Raw genomic sequence first — 25,393 nt, forward strand, 5'->3', positions numbered from 1 at the left:
ATATTGACACATCCTTTAATTGTGTAATGTGAATGTGGTTCGTCTTCCTGACAGGAAGTCGGATCAACCAATCAGCTTGTTGGACACAGATTTGGGAAGCATTTCTTTTGCCATTGTTCTCTTTCATAACTTTAAGACAAAGAGAGAGAGAGAGAGAGAGAGAGAGAGAGAGAGAGAGAGAGAGAGAGAGAGAGAGAGAGAGAGAGAGTCATAAACAATAATAGTCATTAAGTTATTAAGTTGTGGGCAGAGAATGCGAGAATTTCTTCCCTAAAAAAATATTTTTTATACTTACATTCTGTGTTTTCTCACCTGTCCCTTTCTCATAAAAAAGGAAAGATGAAACATTTAGATCTAGCCCACATTTGCAAGCTTGCACTCTCCCTCTTCCCTGCAGCATTGCTTTGTTTCTTGACACTTTTTGGCTGTGAACTGTCAAATCGCTAAAAGACAGCGTGAAAGCGTCAGCAGGAATGTGTATCATGTCGTCATGTGTGTGTACGTCCTTGTGTATGTGCTCGGGATACAAACAAAACAGAGACCTACTCTCGAGAACATTGCTCAACAGTGCTACTAGGGGTCACAAACTACGCGGCCGTGACTTGAAATTGTATCGACAAAATACAATATTGGCAAATCTGCTGTTAAAATGTGATGATGTAACATGCTCTTTATTATGTTTTTATATAGAGACACTCCCCCCTGATCACTGTTGCTGTTCATGACATGTCATTGTAGATACAGCCGAAAGAAAAAGCATTTAGGAGGTGTGCGCATTGACTCCTCTGCGAGCCTCTGAGACCTATAGTTACTCAGTTCTCTGCATGGATCCACAGAGACATGTATCCTGCAGAACTATAATTCTAGCCTAAGATGCCCTGGGAATTCTCCCATTGGTTCCCACCCCCTAGACTGCCCCTCACACACACACACACACACACACACACACACACACACACACACACACACACACACACACACACACACACACACTATTTCTTCCCCTCTCCTTTCCTCTCTCCCTCTGTCCTCGTCCACCGCAGAAGGAAAACTGAAACCAGCCACAGACTGGAAAGCATTAGTCTGCCCCCCCTACTCCACCCCCCCACCCCCCCCCCCCAACCACCCATCCGATTCAACACACTCTACATACAAACGAAAACAAGAACGATGGATCACAAAAGGGTGGAGAGCAGTGTTCGCCGAGAGCGCAGAGTGACACGAAAACAGTAGTGTACACAGTTTACGACTTTGTGAAGCAGACAAAGTTGGCAGCGAGTTCTCATCCAGAGCTTTGCCTATTTTGCAGTTTCCAGACCAACAAAGAAGCAGTTGCTCATTTGGGAAAACAGGCCAAGTAAAAAAAAAAACACAGGCCGGGGGGGGGGGGGGGGGGGCGCATTCAGTTTGTGCATGTACTGGATAATCTATTTATGCTTGTTTTAATGTGTGTATTTATGTTTGTACATGTGTATACATGTGTTTGTGTGCAAACATGTGACCGTGTGGACGTTAACTTGACTGCATGCTCCTATTATCCGACAATTCTAAAGCAGACAAACAGCCTAAAGCCAAACGCAGAACATTCCTCCGCTCTGGAAAGCGCTTGCTATGTTGGGGGCTGGAACAGTTACAGGGACATAAGTGGCTTTGACTAGCGGCAGCAGAGCGACAGACCCCAAAATGATCATCAGAGAGGCCCTCTTTCTCCCACTCCCATAAAGACCAGTGCTAATGAGACATATAGCCTCAATAGAAGTGCCACAGCGGTCAGGTAGAACTGGGCGGTTGGGATTGAGCCGGGCAGACAAACATTATTTACAATGTCATGAGACAGTCTGCAGAATGAAGATAAGGGTGGGGGGGGGAAGAAAAGTAGGAAGGAAATCTAACAAGCGAGCATTTCTGCAAATTGAATTTACCGCAGTGCTGAAATAATCAATAATTAGCTCAAAAGTACAAATCGCCACATAATGCCACTGATAGCACACTTAGCAAGCAATACAATAAATACATCCACCGTGGCATACAAACAGCTTCTAACCATAAACAAGTAGAAACGTACTTCTGGATCCTAATGCTATAGGGCGTGACCTTCATCATCACGGACACAAATGCACTTAATAAGTTTCACGCACTCATAAGTAGAATTTTATTATCAGTGCCTGTACATACATGTTTAAGTAGCAACATACTCTTGTAGTTGTTACATGTGGAGCTAATAACATGCATCATTCTATAAGGTCTTTTTTGTAAAGTAACTGTACGTGTTAAGCCACCGCAGTGGAGTATAAAGTATTTACCTCTGAATTGTAGAGGAATAAAAGTATAAAGTAGCATGAAATGGAAACTATACTTGAGTACATGTACAACTACTGTGTGTTATCACTGCATGGGTTTATCTTGCAGGCGATGATGCACATTTTTGACATTTGCTAACAGAGTTCTTGAACGCCTCTAAGGTTAGAATTGAGTTAATGATACTTGGCGAGTGCTGTTGGCTCTGCTCCTACAGTATCACGCAGTCACCTGTGTTATCTGTGTATCAGTACAACGCTCTGTTGTTCACTAAGCTGTCTGTAGATAGTGGAATCAAAGCGTCTGGCTGGCACACAGTCTAGTTTCCATTTGAAGTTTTTCTATTTTCATAGAAAGGTTTTTGGTGCTATGACACAAAGTGAATAACGCCGGATGCAAAGCACAGACTGAGAACACTCTTAACTCACGTTAGTCATGGATATTGTAACAAGATACAAACAAGGCTTTTTTTACAGGGACCAAATGTCCAAATAGAGAGTTACAACAAATCTCTTTACTGTGATTTAGTAAGTCAGTTCAGCTTCAGTTTCTTTTTACTGCACAAATGATACTTATTACACTTATTAAGCACCACAGCAGAAAGTATAACGAGTCCTGTTGTTTCGAGTCCATGCTTTATTGTTTTGCTTTTAAAGAAAGTAATCAAATTCAAACTCTCTTTTTTATTTTTTTTATTGCATTGGAGAAATTGCGGTCTTTAATTCTGAGTAATTGAGTAATAAACTTTTTCTTTGAACACATTTAGACTAAGTTGCATTTTATTATATCAAATAAAAACAATGATTAAAGGATTAGATTCAAGTCAAGTAATGGTGCTTTTCTTAGAACGCTGTTTTAAGGCCTGCATGAGTGGCACTGAGCAACCTGGGAAGCTTTTGGCACTTCAGTGGATTGCTCAAAGGCACTGTGGAAATAGTATCCGAGTAACTCAATCACTCCCAATGACCAAACTCATATTTTCCTCAGATAGTCCGGGACGTGAACTGAGCTCTAACCCTCGAGGCAAATCTCCGTCTGCGCGGTCGGAAATGGTGGACAGAATGTAGACAGAAGAAAAACAAGGAAGACAGATGAGATGAAAGGCAGAGTGCTTTGCAGGCTGTGAGGGTGACACGGACAAGGAAATGGAGAACACTGAAGGGGACAGAGTAAGCCGGCAGACACCGACCACGCATAGTGAAAAAAGCCAACCATGTGAGTGCGAGATAAGAAAGCAAAAAGGATAAAGTCGGGACGCTGTGAGAACTTAAAAGGGAATTAAACACCTTGTCCATTTAGTTCAATAAGCATTTTAATCTGATTAATCTGCTTACGTTCTTTCCCTCAGGGCCAGTGACCACATTGGCTGGGTATTAAACTAGATTTGTAATGTATGACCACAAAGTATATAGCCAGGAGGTGTGATTCAACCGCTCTTTATTCACTTTCATGTGTGTGCTCCAACGTGTGTGTGTGTGTGTGTGTGTGTGTGTGTGTGTGTGTGTGTGTGTGGTGTAACATGTTGCTTGTGTGCACCGAACAGCCGATACCAGCTGATTCAAGTCGATGAGACGAGCTGCAGGGCCAGACATCAGCTGACTGAACATGCTGGCAAAGCACAGTCCCACAACCGCCCCCCCCCCCCTCCACCCGCGTCAGCAAATCACAACGGCAACAGTGTGTTCCCGCCAAAAAACTCCCTCCATGTTACTCGTTCGGCTCCGGAGGGACCACACCCTGGGTGGTTTCGACTTCCAGCCAGTAACTTTAGAGACTTTAGAGATGATGTTATACTGGACCAATCTAACTCTGAGCCTTTTACGGGCATTGGCTGAACCAACCATTACCACAATTAATGCAAAACACCAACACACAAACACACACACACACACACACACACACACACACACACACACACACACACACAGGTCAGATGAGGTCACATGCTCTGTGTTTTCTCGCAGCAGTGTTCCTGAGAGTGCCAGCTGTGGCTGTTATCCCAGGGTTTCTGCAGAGTCAGGTTTGTATTACGAGGTTGGGGAGCCTTCAGAGGGGCCACTTCATTCCTTTCTGCTTGCCTCTCCACTCACTAAAAACCGACACACCACGGATCACACTCAGGTCAAAGACTGTTTTTAAAAACACCTTTTCCTGGGTCTTGGTTTGTTTTACCCTAATAAAACACCCAATGGGAGATGAGACGAATGAGAGTGTGACGTTACCACCAAAGTGTTTGAGGGATAAGTTCGGCCATTTTTCCCCCGTGATTGACACTCTACTTTGCACGATTAGATTCTGCCTTTTGTTGTACACCACACCCAATCTGGCCGTGCACTCAGGTGAGAACATACTCAAAGAATTCTTTGTTTTCTTTTGAGCTAACAAGTTACAGCTTCAACATATTACAGCACAACGAATTGACATGGCTGGTATTAAGACAGAACAAACTAAACTTGGTTCAAAATGAGCAACACCAGCCCGCACATGTTTTCTACTTTCTTTACTGCTGTTTCCAGAAAGCTTCAACAAGTTGACAATGAAATCACAAGCGGATGATCAGTCGCACGTAATCAAATCAAGCAGCAGTGACAACCCTGAAATTAAGCTTCACAAGAAATATGGAAATGAGTCCACAGGGAACACCTAGAAATTGGTAGAAGGAAATAAAAACAACTGTGTGTCTGTGCTTTAAAAGTAAAATAAATACAAAATAATTAATGAAACAAAGGTGCTTTTGTGAATAAAGGGCCACAACAATTGGACACGAAGAAAAAAAGAAACTCCTGGATATAATAAAAAAGCCAATAATGCATCAATTTGTAACTGGAATTCCTCTGATTTGAGAAAAGTGAAGAACTTTGTCCACATTAAGCATTAGTTGTAGTAGTAAGGACAACTTGGGCTCAAATGAAATCTTACACACTTAAGAAATGTTCTGGATTTGTATTTATGCATGAATCGGGTCACATTTACGTGTCAACTTTGTGTGCAAACCTCAGATTAAAAAACACTGGAAAAAAGTGTTAATTTGCTTCAGTGTAAGATGCAGCTACAGGATGAGTTATAAAAGAGAATGACGGGACCCACAGGAGCAGAAGTTACTGCCTGCCTGCCTGGGCTGCAGTTCCACACAACTGGGCCAAAATAAACATCTTCCCCGCAGTCTCCTCTGCCGACATGAATGTGTGCAGGGGAGTCGGAGGAGTGTGTGGCTTCCAGCGGCCGCATGTGTACCTCAAGTATCTTTGTGCATGTATATTTGTGTGTATGCGTCTGCATAACCAATTGGGATAATCCAAAAGCCTCAAGCTTCTGAATTACATCTTTATCTTCCTGTAGTTCCCCCTGTGACGTCTAAATCAGCCTTCCCCTGAGCCACGTGTAGGCTGCCAGAGCCTCCGCGACTCGGACTGTGTCCGTTAAAAACCCCAGCAGCACAGTCCAGTGACCAGTTTAGTCACTACAGTGTTACGAGCTCATGCATGAATTCTTTCTGCCAAACAAAAATACGATGGAAATGTTGAACAAACAGGGAATTTTAAATTTAAGAACTGTTATTTTAGTCCATTCCAAGAAGTGACTTTCGACAACCGCCAGTAATGTAATAGTATTACAATACTTAGGTCTTATGTACTTGTGTAAATTCAACATGACTTTTTCTTAAATAGGTTGAGATGACAGTCTCAACCTAGTTTAAGCTGAGACTATTTTGTCATAAGAGTCGTTCATTTTGATTTATAGTAATGCTGCAAAGCTTCTTTTTGCACCCAGTCAAAAAGCAGTAGAAGTGGAAGAAATATGGAAACACAAATAGAATATTAATGACACATTATACTTTCATTAGGGATCCTATTTCCATTTTGAGGTTTCAACCCCAGGGTAAGAAATGCCTGAGTTGCCCCCCCCCCCCCCTCCTCCAAACCCAGACCCCATGTTAACCAGCTAAGAGCCGCAATTAATCCATTTCCTCCTCACATATTAGACCTGTTCATTAGGCTTTTCCATAACCTTTTATCCCCTGAAATTCTGCTCTGCGTGGTTCAAAAGAGGCTATGTGGCTTGTTCGGGGTGATCCATTACACCGCAGAGAACACTCTTGAGGGGAAACCTCGGAGAGAAGTTCAGGAGAGAGGCCTTGATATAAAGTCTGAAGCTTTAATTCTTCTCGGGGGAGGAAGAGAACTGCACTCTGTGGAGGAAGGACGCAGCAAGGAGGGGAAGGAGAGAAAGATTCTTCTGGATACGATTTGATCAGCGTGGACGTCCATAAATCACATTCTGTTAAATGAAGTTTAAACGTGTTGCTGTGAAGCAGGATGCCCTCAGGTCTGCGTCTCTTTTGGCTCACAACACAAAGGAAGGATGCTGCTGTGGGGCTGCAGGACAGGCCTCAGAGGTCTGGTGGAGCAAGCTGTATAAATAGGTCCCTTCCTACACGTGACCAAAAGGACACGCTTTACACTACTCTTACAACATTAGCCAGGACTGGACTGAACATACAGATGGATACATTCTCATTCCTGCTGCTTTAAAAGGCGTAGGTCAAACCCTGACAAAGTAACCAACACAATAGTTCGAGAAAGAAAGTTCAAGAGGGGCCAAACTGGAACCTTGCTTTTTGAAGAAAGTGCCCCGAGCAGGCTCATTCATCAAACAGTTGCACTGAGGGTAAATATTTCCAAGTTGAAGCTATTAATAATTAGCAAGACACAGCTCATTGCTGCAAAAGTTATTTAAACTTCATCTTGTTCAAACACAGAGAGCTGTGATCGGTTGAACTGCAGTACTTTTCTTTTGACAAACAAACAAACCATAGGGACTTCCTCCAGGGGGGAGTGGATGTAAATGAAGCCTGACAGTGGCGGCTGCGCGGAGTGTGTGTGATCTGCCGGGAGACTGATGGCAGGTTCCGGGCGATTTGCTGCTGTGTTATTGCTCAGGAGAGAGTCCGCCCCTGAGGCTGTGTGAGGAAGAAGCCGGAGTTCGGAGGGTTGACGGCTTTATAAATCACAGGCAAGCCGAGGCCGATCGCGAGTCCATAATGTGACTCGAACGTGTACTCTTTATTCTGCATGTGTGTGCGGTACACCCCAACGCCAACCCAAAAACATGCACACACACACTCGTAAAACGCTGTCCCCTAAATGTATTAATTGTTGGCAGGTTGCAAAAGCCCCTAAAATAGCACTTAAAAGGGGACAATAACATTGCAAGTGGGTTAAAACCTCCTTCAGGCCTCCTGCTTGATGCTAACCCACTTAATGGTATAGAATCAAAGTGTTACTCAAACTTTTAGAACAGAACAAAATCGTATTTTTGTTGAAAGCCTTCTCTTCATATTAATATAAGATAAATAAGTCCATAGATCTTGTGCTATCAATCATTTTGTGTAAGTACCACTTTTTCTCAGTTGGAACAAAACACACACACACACTTACACACATAAGTGCAACCAATCATGTGCAGACAGACATCCTCCATCCCCTACTTCGACACAAATGGGGTCAATCCTACACACGCTCGACCACCAATGAAAGAGGATCCCCAAAATGACCACTTTGCAGCAACCAGTGACTTCATGTCTACAGCAGCTAGACTGATTTACTCACGTTCAACTCTCTCCACTCCCTCCGCAGAGCAGAAACCCCCCCCCACAGCACATTGTCGAACATTTACACCACCCCACATCCCCTACACACCTCACACATGTCCTGACCCAACTCGGCACTAGGGTACGTTGTGTTATCAGCGACGGATAAGGGAGGTCAGTCAGAGCCAAACGACTCCAAAAACACAGCTGAACAGTCCGCGCGCTGCACTGAGATAAAGGATGGACAACAATCGGACAAACATTTCAAGACAAAGGTGGTGGTGGATCTTTAAAACTACAACAACAACAAAAAAGAGCTGAGGAACATTCAGTCCACACACAGGATTTGATTCATTTATAGTCCTACGAGGCACATAAGTGATATTCAGGCCCAGTGGGGACAGACGCATATCTCGTGAAATCCAAGCTTTAAAATTAGAACTCATAAAAATCACATTAAAATGCCAGGCGTAACATTTGCCCTGCTCTGGATCTGGGTCTATGTGGCAGGGATTTTGGTGGGTATGAGAGGCTCCAGGCAACGGTGCCGATTGATCAATTCCTGGTGCTGGAGGTGTCTGGATAGCATGTGTGTGTGTGTGTGTGTGTGTGTGTGTGTGTGTGAGTGTGTCTCCAAGTGTGTGGTTAATAAATTACAGCCATGACAGGTCAGGATTAGCCCAGGGGTGGGGGAACAGATAAAAAAAGGAACACCATCATTCTCCCTCATCCGCACAGACGAAAGGCCAAAGTTGTTTTCCTTCGTTGGAAAATAAGTTTAGAGGCTTTGAACTTCCTGTTTGAGCTCAGTCTGATTAAAGAAACTGCTTCAACTAATAAACCCACTGCATTCATTTCAGAAGTCATTTATAGTTAAAAAGTGATTATGACTCTCCTTGACTTTGAGTTAAAAGTAAATAGAAAAGTATGTTCTATTATTAATGAGAGTAGGATACCATAATGCAGTTTGTGGCACTTAAAAAACAAACCATATATGAACCTTTTATGTCCACTGGGAGAGAGATTTGTATAAGTGTGCAGCAAACAGCATAATCATAGTGCCTTGAGAAGACATATTATTCTTCACAGAGCCTGTTTTAGAGCTAGTAACTCTGAAACACAGACAGAGAACATCCTAGACAAGACATACAGGAAGCTGATCCGTGAGTGAACATCCCCCCCTGGTGGTAGGGAGATGAAGCCCTCAGTAAAAGTGTTTTGTGACTCACCACAGGTGTAGATGACGCTGAGGTACTTCCTGGTGCCAGAGTAACACGGGTCTCCAAAGTCTCTGGTGGAGGCTCGAACCAGACAGCTTTTCCTTCCCTGGCAGCGGGCAGTGAGAACCTGCAGAGCCACAGACGAATGGCAGTCTGACAGAAAGATGGAGAGCAGGAAGTATTACATTATTGTTAGACATCCAGACTGAAAAAGGGAACATTGATTCAATCAATTAGTCAATCAACAAAACAGTAATTAGCTAATCATTTGGATGTTTGAGTCGTTTTCTAAGTGTAAGTACCACTTAAAGAATACACTGGTTTCAGCTCGTCAAATGTGAATATTTGTTGGTTTTGTTAGTTTTAGGCAGGTCAGCTTTACATACAAACATGTACATTTTGTCTTTCAGAGTGTAACAAATATAAAAAATAAAGCTTCCACAAAAAAGAACAAACATGGTTTTAGGTTTTAGAGGTTCTTTGAAGGAAATGTTTCTATAAATCAATGACTGCTTATAAACTCTATCCAACTATGTATATTATTTCGTTGGTCTTGCTTAAAACATTGTCTCTATGTTCCCTATGATTGGTGCCAAATTGCATACAGTAGTTCTCTTTGGAAACTATTACAGGTGCTTACACATTTTCATATCAGTATGAAACATTTATTTAGCACTTTAGGCACAAATGTACTACATGAGTCTCTGTCAGCTACAACAGAGACACACACACACACACACACACACACACACACACACACACACACACACACACATTCTGGTTACAACAAGGGGACATCTCACACACTCCTTCCCATTAAGGCCTCTGCTCCCATGGTGGAGCGTGCGTGTGTGTGGACCAGACAGAGTAATGGATGTGGCTCTCATACATCATCACTACAGCACCTGCTAGCTCCTCCAGACCCTTTGTTCTGAGGCTCTTCTCCTTCCTTTTTCCTCTCTCAACTTTTTAGATCTCATAAAGCCATCTTTACACGCCCAGGTTTTACAGTAGGCGGTACAACAAACGCTTAAACTCATTATTACTTCATCTTGTCAATATTCTCTTGATGAATCAATCTCTTACCATTTGAGAAGCTGGGACCACTATTATTTTTCAACCTATAAAACATCCCAGTGGTTCAATCCAATAAATGGTTTCTAAAGACACGAAACGGGGAGCTGCATACTCTGAACTAACTCTAGTGGAATCAGTATTTTATCTACACCCCAAACTGAGGTGCGAGGAGCGCTAAAAAAAAGAAGTGGAAAGAACCTCCCGCTGAGTCCTGTGGGAATGTGGATGGGCCGTGGTTCCACACGGATGCCTCCCACAGTCCCCCACGGTCCATCTCACCCCTAAAAAACAACACGAGGAGATGAGCCTTTGAAAGTGGACACTGGGCTCTCGCACTGTCTGCCCCGGTGGGCCCCAAAGAGAGAGAGAGAGATCAGACAGGTAGAGCGACCAGGCTAGTTAAGAGTTGGTTCACACGTCAACGGGCCACGATGAGTTATGGCACAGGTCAAAGGACAAATGGAAGTGATAGAGGGCAATCCAGTGGTCATGCACAGTGTCAACATTGGGAATTCATTGACTCCATAAGTGTGCATTCCCAGTTTTTATTGGATTGCAACAATCGTAATCAAAGGCCACGCTTTAGTTCCTGTTAATGACTGTTTGTAGCAAAACCACAGATCAAAGACCACGTGTAGAGAGCTCCTTAAGAATGCGAATCTAAATCAATGTCTGTCCACTTGGACGCGGTTCGAAGGGGCAACCGGACACTCCTTGGCTGGAGCCGACGCACCAGGATGCAGCGGGGAGGGAAGCCTGTGGGAACAAGTGAGTGTAACTGGATAACCATTTAGAGACACCGCAAAGGTTAGCCAGTTCCCACTGTCACTTAAAACACAACAGTGTGGATTTGCGGACGGCGAACTCAAAAGTCGTGAGTGATTTCAGGAAACTTTCGAGGTACTGCTGGCACTATGATGGATTCTTTTGGCAGAATCTAATTCCCTGGTGCTTTGTACGTGCCCAACCGCACGTCTCAGAGGAAAGGGTGTCCAAAGAACTGAATGCAGCTGGTGCACCTCTCCCCGTACAGACACACCTACCCTCCTGCTTGTTTAGTGCGGTAGAAACATGTCTGAAACGTGCCTGCATCAGTTTCCGACATAGACGAATATGATATAAACCGCTGTATAATATATATGTTTAACCCAAACGTGGTTTGACATCAGTTTAATTGGAATGAATGAATGTTGATCCAAGCGTGATAAACTCAAGTACTGTATATTATTCGGAGGCAGATAAAAAGGACTCGAATGCCTAAAAGGTATCTATGGGATGACAACAAGAAGCATTGAATGTAAGGTGTTATTATCCATATCAGTTGAGCATCCTCTGCTCTTGTCAGACAAACCGTGCAATTGTAACAAGCTGTCGACTAAGATCAGGGCTGCCACTAAATATATATATGTATATATTTATATATCAGTATCTTTATCTATGTGTAGGCGCTGGTCTGCATCCTGGTCTGCCTGATGTGCTTTAATTTACTCTCCCTCTCTCTTTCCCTTCCCAGAGGGCTCGTGGTTGTGCTACGAGGGAGTCCTCTGACAGACAGGCCCCCATTAGCTGCAGCTTTGATTCCCTGACTGGGTGATTAGTTGAGCAGGGGGCCCGTGGAGGAACGGGTGGGGTAGGAAGGGCAGGGGGGGGCTAGTTTCCCGAACAGATAAAGACTTCTAGAGACAAGAGGATGGAAACACACACATTTATTCCGTGCTCTCCATGCTTACATGTGCACACACACACATTTCTATGCACTTTAAAAGAGCATTCCTCAGGGTCTGACCTCCTCTGGCTCTCATTAGTGGCTTTAATGCAGACAGACAAGCATACACAGTCTTCTCTCTCTTTCTCACACACACACAGAGCATGAATAACCCCTCATACCTCTAACCTTTACCCTCAACCACCTCAGAAGCCTGTGCTGCACAACCCTCTAGCCTCCAACCGCCCAACAAGGACAGGCCTATGGTTCAGAAGAGAAGGGAGAAACCTCCTGGACAAACACACACACACACACACACACTTATTCTCCCTCATGACTGATCACAGCGGGAAACACGTACAGACAGAGAACGACAAAGAAGAAAACACAAAAGGCAAAACCTTTCTTTAAATGACCCATGGTTGATCACCCCACAGCTTCTCAAAAGTTACTGACACCTGCTAAAACTGAGCTCTTCTGGATTGAGGAATCTGTCTTTCATGCTTCTTAGGTGTGTGTTGATACGCTGCCCTGTACCAGCAGCACCGCTTTGTTGCTCAGCTCCGTTCGTCACATCAGTCATCCGTCATCAAACACCTAGCTCGCGTGAAACCAGCATCAGCCTTGGATTGTGTCCCACTTTCATTTTACAAAGCAACAGCGTGACAGTAATATCATCAAATAGCAGCTCTCGTTGTTTTGTCGTGGCTTTAAGACTGATATGGGGTGTATTGTGGGTGCGGTTTATGCTAAAAACACACCAAACAAAACATACACCTCGGGGCACAGCACGAATCCAGACACACACACCCATCTACACACACACACAGAAATTCATAAACACAGACAACAACCTTTCCCAGAACATTCTCACAGTGACTCCACCCACGCACACGCTTCCTGGAATTTCCAAAACAATCGGTGGACAAAAAAGCCCTCATCTCCTCTTCTACGCTGACTCACCTGAGATGCGTATCATTTGATATGGAGGCTTAAGTCATTGTTGTGGGAATAAAAGTCTTTGTTTGATAGGAAAGTTACCTTCAGATGCCGTACACACGGCAAGTGCTTTTCTGTGAAAGCCATTAATGAATTTGAAACGGCTCTCCCACTCACACACTTGCTGTAAGTTGTATTAATAAGTTGTGTTCACCTCGGTAGGATTTCAATTGACTGACACAGGATATTTTCAGTGTTGGAGAGTCCAGCTTGTACACACACACACACACACATACACACACACACACACACACACACACACACACACACACACACACACACACACACACACACACACAACTGCAGAGAGTTCTCTTCAGCTGTGTTTGTAAGCTGATAGCAGAGTCAGAGGCACTTGTGTGTTATCACTTACAACATGTTACTTCATATATTTAAACACCACATCTGAATTCCAATCAGAGGTAACCATTTGTCCTAAACCTTGTATGAGCCTGTTAATCCTGGAAAACATCGAAGTTCTTGGTAGCCGGAATATAATCGACTTTTTTAGAGAAGTTTAGGGAAAGCAATTGCCACCTACGAATCCAAAGACTGGAATCTGACTTGTACAACTAGAGCTGGACTATGGGACAGGTGTCAACCACACAGAACTGTATGTTATCTAACCTAGTCCACAGCAACACCAACATCCTGCTTACTTCTCTGCTCTGTAAGCATCAAAGTCAGAGAGAAATGCAGATAGAGTTACAGTGAAGCTGCTTGCACCCTAACAACTGGAACAGGCTTCTAAAAGCCAAGTGTTAAATTTGACCGGCAGCTGTGCGTGCTGGGCTTTTAAAAGCTACTGTGATCATATAGGACACCAACCAGCTCGTGCTCACAGTTCTAAACATCTTGCTGTGTCTGAAGCACGTACACAAAAGTGAAAGCGCAGTGGCCTTCAAAAAAAAAAGGCAGTCTGAGACCCTGCATGCCAAGCATGGGGGGCTATTTAGATGTCAAGAGGTGTGTGTGATGGTAATGGGGCAGATGAGAGAGGAGGGCTGAAGCAGGCCCCTTTGCTTTGAGGATTCTCCATCGCCGCCAAGGCCTGTCCAACTCCACCACTCCCACCCCACCCCAAAACCAAGGAACGGACGACATCAAAGAGGTCTTACTTTTGTGCGCACATGCCTGCGTATGCACTTGTTTTTTGTCTGTTGTACTTTTCCAGGGCTTTTGGATTCAACAAGCAACCAGATAGCGGCTCTCTACGCCTCTCTATGGTGGTAAATACACAATCTTATTGCTTTTCACATATTTGTCGAGGTGGCTGACGTTCAATTGCAATTCTAGTCTTTGGATGAAACAGAAATAGAAGATGTAAGGAGGATGCTTGCAGGGAAATAGGAAAATATATAGTCTACTAGTGATTCCCTAGCTGCTATACACTGCAATATCTTTCTAACACGAAGCGTAGTTCACCTGGGCAGGTGCAGCCAGCTGTGTGAGTTGAGCCGTTGATCTGACACCTCAGGCAGTGGTGAGGTTGCCAGAACGATGTGGTTTAGGAAATGACTATAACCTTCCTTTTTGGCACATTCAAACACACATTTAAGGAGACATAAAATCAAAATAGGAACAAAACAAACTTGCGACCACCAAGCCCAAGATTATTCAGACATGCAGAGCCACAGACACACACACACACACACACACACACACACACACACACACACACACATGCGAGTCACCACACACCCAGAGGCAAAAAGGGTTCGTTTTTAATTTTTTTAAATAATCAACGGTGTGTGTCTGAGCTGTCACTCAAGACACCCTCGCTTCCTGCTCCTGGTGACATGGGAGCCACATCAAAGACGGAGCTGACAGGGGAAAATCCCACCAGGGATTCGCTAGATTGTCTGGAACAGCCTGAGGACACATTTGTGGGTGGTTGGAGTGTGTATGTCATAGAGAGATAAAAAAAATAAAACATGGCGTACTAAGAGGGCACCCGGGGAGCCAAGACCTCCGCCAACGCAGTTTCCATAAGTAAAAGAACATTGTGTATATCTGCCACCGTTATGCAGATACGCTCCAAAATGTAATGGGTTCTTTCTTGGCCCATGGTGCACCCTTATACCAAGTTTCAGGAAAATCAGGACAGTGGTTTTTCCGTAATCCTGTTGACAAACAAACAAATACAACAAACCATATGAAAATCATAACCTCCTTGGCAGACATAATAATGGGTGAAAAGAACAACAAGGCGTTTGTGACAGTCTGAGTTCATGTAAACGCACACAAGGTTAACATGAGATTTGACAGTAAGCACAACTTCTCCTCTGCTCTAATCTGTCCTTTGTACAACTGTAACTGTAGAGTACCATGTTCCATCAATGCTGGGAGAACTCCGTTACTGTATTTAATCCAGAGTCTGAAACCAGATATCAGGCCAGCCCTGTCTCATCTACCTGTCGCACATTCCTGGTCCACCTGCATGCGGAGGATCGGCTGAGGTTGCTTCAAAGCAGCCCTCAATGCTCATATAGAATACACACACAGACGTATACACAGTCACACAATGCCATTCTTTATATATCTGTCTCTGATTACCCGGTGACTGACGCCTGTGTCAGCCTTTCGACCCCATCCTGTCACCTCTGTCTGTCACACACACACACACACACACACACACACACACACACACACACACACACACACACACACACACACACACCCACACACACACACACACACACTCTTCAGGGCATGTTCGTAGTGCATTGTTCGAATTGTGAATCACGACAAATGATATTTAGTCTGTTTCTAGCACACACACACACACACACGCACGCACACACACACACACACACACACACACACACACACACAGTTAACTTTCACCTGCTCGGGCTACTTATTTACAAGCACAAACAGTGTACATTTCCTTCTATACATTAACGTTACAAAAGGCGGCGCAGGCTAAAACCAAATAAATGAGCTGCCCAGCAAAGAGGCCGGGGCTACCATGGTAGCTATGGTTATACTAATACTTGTCCTGGATCCAAGCTTAGAGTCATTAACATTCCCCTAAACAAGGGCGAGGGTACATCTGGATATCCCGTGTAATCACACACGCACACACACGCGCACACACACACACACTTACAGGGAACTCAATACTGTCCCTTTTCTACCGGGCCAAACTCTGCGCTTTGGATGACAGAGACACCTGATCTACATTCCAGCCCAATTCCCCTGGTAATGTGTGCATCTATGTTTGTGTGTGTCTATGAGCTTAAGTGGTGGTTTTATATATCTCAGCTTGCTTACATAACGAGATTGAGGTGGTATGTTTCTAAAAAGTTAAATGATCAATGAGTAATCGCAGTGGAACAGCGTAAACCGTTGACATCCAGGATGTCTGTGGCAGGCCAGTGTTTGCTCAAGAGCCCCTGAGGCAAAGAAGCAGTAGAGGAAATTATAAAATCTATCAAACCACAACAGCATCTCAAGGCAGCATCACCCAAGTCAAAGAAATTCATGAAGGACAGAGTTATGAGTCTGGCAGTGTTTGTAGTTCTACTTGTGGTTCAGAGGAGCTCGAGTCCTGACGTGTAAAACTCATCAATGAAAAAATTTAATTTTCCATCTGCTGAATGCATAATAACGCCCGGGATGTATAGCTCAGACAAATCTTGGCAAAAAGAAAAAAATCAAAGCCCGACGTGACCTGAAGTTCCACTCTCCCCGAATCATTAATATGTATAAGAACATTAGCAGGACAAGGAGACTCATTTTAACATCAAGCAAACGCAAGCAGACTCAATTTGCATTCCCAGCTTGTGTCTTCATGTAAGAAATCTCATTCCTCTGCTGACCTTACACTGACCCCGAGACTGATGCTATGAATAGAGCGAAAGATAATAATGTCAAACAGTATCGACTTTGGGATCTGATAAGAATATAGTGTCTTGCAGCACCAAAGACCAGGGTTGGGTTAGCTCGTAAATCCATTATCAAGTTTGTGTGTGAAGTCCTTACTAAGTCCTTAGTAAATGCTAGCTAGCAGTTACAAAGTTAGCTTGGTATACTGCTTTAGTAAGTCTGCGTAGTAGCCTACCTAGCTAAATACTTGCCAGTACTACTAGCAAACTAGTGATTTACTAAAATAAAATTGCACCAATAAACTAGTAAATCGTTTAGTAATGTGTAAAACTGTAGCGCCATTAAATCAAAGCCCATCAACTTTACGAATAGGAAGTCACTGTAGCATCACTTAAGCTACACTTGCCAAAAGTAAAAGGTTTAGAAACCGAAGTGATATGTTAAACTTGACTTTGTTTTACTTATATGTACATGAAGAAATACGTGTATCAGAGTTAGTAGTATTCATGCCGTTTAGAGTAATTGGGGAATCTGATAATGCTAACCGCTACTTAGATATTTAGTCTGAGGTCATTAGCTTAGCGTTTTGTTATTGGTGTGTAATTGTTGTGAAATGTCATTTAAAATCTTCCCAGTTTACATCATTGTTAAACACAATTTAGTGTTAGGTCGACCATATTTTATATTACCTCTTTTAATCTATGATCAGGTTATGTGTTAGCAAGCTAACGTTAATTATGTCATTTAGCTCCGTCGGTTAGCTACACAACATTTACACCTGACAGTTTGAATGTGCAAATATATTTCGAGACATGACATCTAATCTCCACATAAGAAGTAGTTTGTGTGTTGCATTATATTTTAATTTAGTGAAAGTATAAATCTCCACTCTCGCTTTCCCCCAGTGTGAGAGTGAAAAGAGCCTCACCTACTGACGGGGCCCTCCTGTGGTGAAGGGGACACTCCAGGGTGCCCTGTTGAGTTCGGCCAAACATGGCGGAGTAAACGGCGATCTGCATACCCCGTTTGCAGCTCAGCCTCATCCTCTCCTCCTCACAGACCACCTTACTCTTATACTCGTCTGGAGATAGAGGGAGAGAGGATACAGAAAGTTACAAATAATAAAAAAAAGCAAAACCAAGAGACCAGTTTATTCCCAAAAGCATTGTCTACAATTCATACAAAACAAACGAAATAACTCAAGTTTGAACTAATGAAATCAATTTGAAGCTCGTACATCTGAAATAACTGTTAAAAAATAGACTTATGTACAGATATTCCTCTGTCTAATTTGATCCCTAAAACACTAAAATGAACAAAATATATGAGCTGGTACACAATGGTTCAGCTACCTCCATGTCTTGCCTTGTCAACAATGCATTATGTGATCTTTTGGTTGTCTTTACTTGATGAAAAGAGTATTTGCTAATTATTTTTCAGTTTCTTCCATCTTTTTTTACTTAATCAAATCTCTGTAGAGCAGATTTTAATAAGCACCGAAAACAGACGACTGACATAAAGGCTTCATTCTGTGTAAACAGGCAGAAACAGAGGTGGAGTTGCTCAGTGGACATGTAGAGCCATGCAGAGGCATTCCTCACACACATCCAGCCACAGTGACCTGTGACAGCCAAAGCAGCTCCACTGGCCAGCAAAGAAAAACACAACAGCCGCCGCTGCTTCATCCATGTGGGGAGTGGAACAGGAATGCAGAAAGAAGAGAGAGGAAGAGAGCTGAGAAAAGGGGCAGGACCTGGTTTGTTATATCTCTTGGTGACGGATTCACTCTTGTTCACTCTCACTCCCTCCCTTTCTCCTTTACTTCCTCTATCCTCCACCAACCTCTCCTTTCAGAGGCAGTGACACCTGCCCGTTGCACCTCACTAACACCCCATGCAGCCTTTCTCTCTTCCCCTGAGAAGTCATTGGTTAAGTGACAGTGAACAAAGAGCTGTTGATTGGCCCCGGGGTCCGGTGGAGAAAGAAAAAGTGGGGAGGGCAGGGGGATCAGTGGATTAATGCCTACTTCTGGTCACTCTAGTGTGAACTGCTGCACAGCTCAGTGCGGCTCGGCTCACCACAGCACTGAGCCATGAATGGAGACTAGAATCTGGGTGGGATTACTGCACTGTTGTGGCTCCCCTCTGGAGTGATACTCTTAGCTTCCTGGCTCACAGGGAGAGGGAAGGAGAGGGAAAAAGCGAGAGGCATGAAAAGATTTATTATAAAAAAAAATGTAATGAAGAAGATGGAAAGACTCACATAGATACTGTGACACTTGATTAAGTTTAACATTTATAATTAAGTGAGATGAAATCGGTCAATTGAGAAGAAATTCAATATTTTTCTTATTTATGATCAGCAAATACAAGAAAATACCAAATGCAATGAATGAAGTACAGTATTGCCTGTGCCATAAAAACCTGCTAGAGCTTCTTCCTCCATTGGTGTCCCCATAAAAACACATCAATGAGCAACATTCTTGCACTGGATGACATGTTCCTTTATGAGGACAAACAGGGTTAATGTAGTTTTAGAGTCAATTCCACATACATCATCCTGGTGCTGTAAACACTCCAATGTGTTTAATACACGGCTGAAAAAAGCCCACAACAAATATATCATTTACTCTAGTTTATGTAACATTTGCTTAAAACAATGTCCAGCTTTTTCAAGAAATCTCTGTTTTACCTTTAAGCCTTTTTGAATGTAAATATTTGTGCCCCTTTTCTTTTTCAGATTTACATCTTCAGTAGGAAACAATAGGTTTAGAGCTGAAAGTTGAAATGTATGCACTTGGGATTTGTTGAAAATAAGAAAGATATAGAATAGCGCCAACTTCATTCTTCAACTACTTTAATATAGTTTAGTGTAATGCACTCAAATAAGGAAATGCATCCAGAGGACAAATACACATTTTGGTATAAAATGCATTTTAGCAGTAGAAGCAGACCGGACATTTATCATAATCTTCTTATGCTGCTCTGTCCCATTTTCATGTCTTGCAATGCTGCTTTATACTGAGTATACATCACCACTTGATGGATTTTCTATGAGTTTTTATCTTAAAATCGAAAAAAAAATTGTTCTTTTTGTATAATAAAAATGTATGTTTTAGTTTAAAAATATCAGAATCAGGGGTGATCAGTTATATAATAATAATAATAATAATAATAATAATAATAATAATAATAATAATAATAATAATAATAATAATAATAGGAATAATAATTACCATTTATAAACAGCTACGGGGCAGAATGAGGGTTGATCAGTTAGGAAATGCTCTGAAACACAATCAAACTACAATGAATTTGACTGCTAACGTTGTAATTCAAACGATGTGACCCCACCCCTGGTGTATTTCTGACTAAATGTGGAGGTGTGTGAGAAAAGAGGGGGGAAAGAAACCGTCCGAGCCCCGAGAGGGTCAGAAATGTGTGTCACTGTCAAGATACGAGGCGATGAGGGACTTACTAGGTCTGCATTTGTACCAGACAATGAGGTATTTACTGCTGCCAGGACACTGGTCTGTCCCAAACACGCGGCTGTTGACAAGGACTTGACAGCTCCTTCTGTCTTGGCACTCGTCCAGCATTTTCTAAAGAAGGAAAGAGTGACAGAGAGCGGGGGAAGACCAAAGAGAGGTTTAGAGGGAGAACAATAAGCCAACGATGGTGAGACCAGCAGCAAGCAAACCTAAAACCACTTCAAACAGGCTGCTTATGGCCATGGGAATATGGAGGAGAGGAGCAGGTAAAGAGAAAGCTGCACTCCACTCATTTCCTGGCGTCCTCTTGCTTCTCTAGTTTCATCATCTTTAGCCAGCTGTAACCCAGGTGAGCACATTCCAACACAATACCTTCTCCCATACTGAAATCCCCCTCGCTGGAAGAATGACTCAATGGTTTCTGTTCAGAGCCTTCCCCTGAACATGAAGGAGAAGCATTTGGTACAATAGATCAAGGAATGCAGATGGAGAAAAAAGAGATATCTGTGTATTCCCCCTGTTTTAAACATGTTCCCTTCATTACGTCCAACATACACTTGCTGGGAATACTCACTACAGCACCAAATCAAGGTGTTTGAGTCACGTAAAAAACAACCATTTCCAGCTGTTTTAGGAAAAATACTTAAAGGAATACTCCACCCACATATTGATCATACTGAACACTTTGTTCATCAACAAATTCATCAAGACCTTTCTCCGTTTTTTCTTCATTCAGCGTGAAGGCATGCGAGAAAAACAAAGTTTTCTTCAAGATTCAAGGTGACACAGGGAAAGTAATTGATATAAAACTGGTCACGTTGTGGGTGAAGAATTCCTTTTAAACATCTTCAACTGTATAAAAAGATGTACGTCTCTGGTATGAAAGTATGGGATCAGGGTGCCACAGACAGAGTAGAGAAGTCATAACGTATTGAAAGATGGACGAACACAATTGTGGTCATTTTATAGGATTTTTTTAAACAATAAGAAAAATATAAAATAAAGCTAGTATTACTAACAATTAAGTAAATGAACTAATGACTTGATTGCAATAAAATCAATCTGCAACCACTTTAAGGATAATTTAATCAATACCGTAAAAATGCCAAATGTGCTTTGTCTGTTTTATATTGTTGCTAATCAAATACGTTTAGTTTTTGAAGAAAGAAAAACAACAACAAGCAAAAACACTTTTCTGAAAATGGCATCTTGTGCTCAGGGGACTGGTACAAGGTCCTTATTTGTTAATGATCTATTCATTTATTCATGGACATTTCATATATTAAACGATAAATAATCATTATGTTGGGATACCCTTGAAGAAATCTTTTTTTTATATGGAGACATTCATGTAGTACCAACAAACCAGGGGTCATGAACAGGTGGTACAATGGGATTCTTCAGGGTTGCACTAATGGGGGTGGCGCAGCAGTCAGTCATTCTCTCACTTCGGCACAATGCACTCTCTGTGTCTGTGCATTCATGGCTGTCCTGTCTATTATGGAAACGGAGGGTGTTCGGCACGAGAAGGCAGGGGGACTAAGAATAAACTAAACAACCGAATGAATGCTGAACAGGATGTGTTTGTGTATGTTTGTATTGGTGCTGCAAAGCGAGGGTTCTAGTGCAGCCGCATCCCAATTTAGGAGAGGATGCTGAGGCAAAGACCCCATGAAATCGCTTTGTGTCATGGGAACAAGCATGCTTACTCTTTGGAGAGTGTAATTTGCCGGAAAACGTCCTCACAAAGCATTACATAATCAGTGTGGTCCTCCAAAATACAACCCTTGGCAAATTTGACCATTTTACAGGACACTTTCCCCTAGAAGGATTCACTGCGCACAAGTGAGAGTGTGTGTTTGTGTGAAGAGTGGACTAACTGTGGGAGGAATGCCAAGAAAAAAGCGCTGTGATCCAGATCCTGGGACAAATAGGAGACACTGGGGACGAACCTGAGAGAATTAATTGAGGCTACAAATTATTTCTAAAAAAATGATGATGAATCTAAATTATAACAAAATGGCCTTTTCTGATAGACTTTTTAGGAATGTGTGACTTCGGTTATCTACCTGTAGTGCGGTGGACACAGAACAATATCGATCATCCTCGCGAGCGTTATAAGAACTTAAGAGGGCCTGGTAGGTCTGAGGGCACTGTTGGAGGTCAGAGGCGCCTCTCCTTCCGTAGAAAGCGGATTGGACAGAGATGGTGGTGCGGGGCGGGCAGCGAACAGACAGGAAGTCGCCGTCACAGGCCTGCTCGGTGTAGTTCCTCAACACTTTGGACAGGTAACCTAAGAGACAGCAAAATGCCAAATCAGCTGTTACCTCAGACACTTTGACCATCACTGCATGCACACAACATGGAAGACTTTCTTGCAGCCCTATAGCATAATCTGTTAGACTGCATCATTTAACTTCCCTGCACTAGAACCAATGAGGAGCAAAATGCTTTTAGATTAAAACTAACGCCCTACCACGGTTTTGCATTTCCTGATCTAAATCACCTCTCAATCCCTCGTTTATACTATCATATGCAGAGAGGAGTTGGTAGCATACTACGATCTCCAATGATCTTCTTTGCTCAATAACGAGGTGTTTCCACAGACATTTAGTAGTGCTGCATGTCTGCAAGCCCTGACAGATTTACTGCTTACATCTAAAAGACGCCTCCGGGCATAGAAATCCGCAATAACACTGAGAGGGTAAAGCTTCAGCTTATTTAGCTGTTAGCGTCAGCCCTCCAGTCATGGCTGTAGAACATACTCTTATCTGTTTGATAATAATAATAATAAATGCCTGCCAGGGAGGATTTTTTAAAGCCTGACATTATTAGATTTCTTTCATACAAGGACACAGTGCATACTTACTGGAGATTTCCTACAGATTTGCAACAGATTTCTGAGAGAATGTTTGTGGCATTGCTAGCTCCGCAAAATGCTACCAGGCCGTGTGATTCTCAGCTTGTACCAAAGAACAATTCAATGTGGTTCTGATAATGTGATGAACTGTAAGCTCCAGATACTCCTACCCAGATATCTCTTTCTCTTTCTTAAAAGCTTTTTTTGTGCCACTCTTCAGGCTCAATTTCTATTAGCATGTTATTTGCATGCCAGTAGCAAATGTTTACTTGCACAACACAACCAGCTGGTATCAAGCCTGTAAATAGAAACATTACATCAATGGAACAAGCGCCACGTGAACTTTCATTTAACCTTAGAGGCTGTTTCAAATCCAATAAAAGCTCTGATTCTTTTAAAACACTGAAGTCTCTCTACTTTCCCATTGAGAGTCTTTGAGAACTGCCAGTCACCTGTCAGTCACACGGGAGAAGTGAACCCATCACAAAGCCACCATTAACATTCCAGCATGTGAGAAGGAAAACGCAGATAAAGGAGAGCTGATCCCCCGGCCATCTGTCATATAATGACTTTCTGGACTTTTCTGGACCATTTAAGTGCTGGCTGCTGCTGCAGAGGAGGAACAAACACTTAGTTTGAAGTCTCAGACACTCCCATATCTGAACTTTGCACTGCAAATGTATCTGTGTCCGAGACAATTTCATGGAATTATTCAGTAAATAAATGCAACAATCTTTACATTTTCAACGACTGCAAACAACTTCCAAAGCCAGCTCAAGCTTCTTACTAAGTGCTCTGCAAACACATTAACAGGGAAGTCAACACACGCACACACACACACACACACGCTGACACACACACACACACACACACACTCGCTGACACACACACGCACACACACACACACTCGCTAAGTGGACACACTGTGATTCAATTACCTGTATTTGTCTAGTGTTTGTTAGGGAAGAGGAAATAACAGCGTTCTCTAACACACACGTTAGCACACATGCACATACACACGTGGATAAACACAAAACACACACATTGTCCCCTTATCGCCATGGCCACAGTTAAAAGAAGGAAGGGAAACAAGAGACATTCTCAGGCTTTGAAAGGTCAGCCTCTCTAAATAGAGATGGTTATTAAACCCCCCCCCCCATTGCTCACATTAACAGGTTTCCACCTGTGGCTGGGTTGTGAAAATGGAGAACAGGTGCACATGCAATCCTATTCTTACATTTATTTGGAGATTATTTGAATGCCGCATCTCATATGATCAGGGTGTGAACTAGAAACAGCAGCCATCTTTACATCAGAGCTCAAATGTAAATATATCTTTTCAAAACTATCACTATCTACACCACCTTTTTAATTTTTTTTTACAGCTAAAGAAATAATTTGTGATATATGTAAGTGTTTAGATTTGAATGGTAGAAACATTATTTTCACTTTGATATTAAAGCGATGCGATTTAGAAATTGCACTTGGGCTGAGAAATATGGAAAATATTGTAGCGTTGACTATTTACACAATGAGGTTTCTGATAAATAATCATCAGTAATGTGGATTTAATGACTACGTGGGTAAATGAAAATAATAAAATGACATCACTTTACTGTAATGCAGCCTTTCAAACCAGGAAAAGACAACACTTATACCATATCACGATATCCAAAATCTAAAACGATATCTAGTCTGATATCACCACAGATATTATATCGATAATAATGCTATAAAAATGTTGATTCCTTCTTTCAGTCGCGTGGGCTTAACTACTTTCTCCCCCTCCCGCAGTGATCTCTCGCTCACACACAGATCTCTTTTGCCTGCCACATTCCACACAGGGTGAGAGGGAACTTGGCATTCCCCCTGGCTGCGAGACCACACACACACACACACACACACACACACATACACACACATACACACACGCATAGAAAACGTCAACAAAAACAACGTGGTAGGAACAAGCCTCGCCGCTCGGCTCTTGAGGCCAGGGTGTGTGGTGTAACAGTATCACATTATTAAGGCTGGTTGTTAGCAAAGCTCCAGTGCCATGAGAGACCACGAGTTTGCGCGGCCCTCAAGTTATAGCGAGCCTCGGGTACAGCGGTGCAACCACGGAAACGGCCAAGGTTATGAAGAGGGTGAAACGGAGAGAACTGAAGATGGATGATTGAATTTGCACAGGCCACTTAGAGGAGTTTCTAGAGAGAGAGAGCAACACACCGATATGTCTTCCTCAACCCTTTCGGAGTGGGACTGTGGGTGGAGGCTAACAGATTATCTCACACAAACCCTCAGGTGCTTTCTAAAGAATCCA

At 42.8% G+C, this 25,393-nt stretch overlaps 1 protein-coding gene across 1 annotated transcript in view; it reads right to left on the minus strand.

The window, feature by feature from the left end:
• eva1aa (eva-1 homolog A, regulator of programmed cell death a) overlaps nucleotides 1-25,393 on the minus strand; it is a 69,260-nt gene that overhangs the window by 27,475 nt on the left and 16,392 nt on the right. Inside the window, exons 2-5 of the mRNA XM_029425936.1 lie at nucleotides 22,280-22,503; nucleotides 20,198-20,321; nucleotides 17,649-17,801; nucleotides 9,118-9,261 (exon numbers count right to left, since the gene is read on the minus strand). Coding sequence (XP_029281796.1) covers nucleotides 9,118-9,261; nucleotides 17,649-17,801; nucleotides 20,198-20,321; nucleotides 22,280-22,503 — 645 coding nt within the window. The remainder of the gene's footprint in view (nucleotides 1-9,117; nucleotides 9,262-17,648; nucleotides 17,802-20,197; nucleotides 20,322-22,279; nucleotides 22,504-25,393) is intronic.

Source organism: Cottoperca gobio, chromosome 24 (assembly GCF_900634415.1).
Source record: "Cottoperca gobio chromosome 24, fCotGob3.1, whole genome shotgun sequence".
NCBI lineage: Eukaryota > Metazoa > Chordata > Actinopteri > Perciformes > Bovichtidae > Cottoperca > Cottoperca gobio.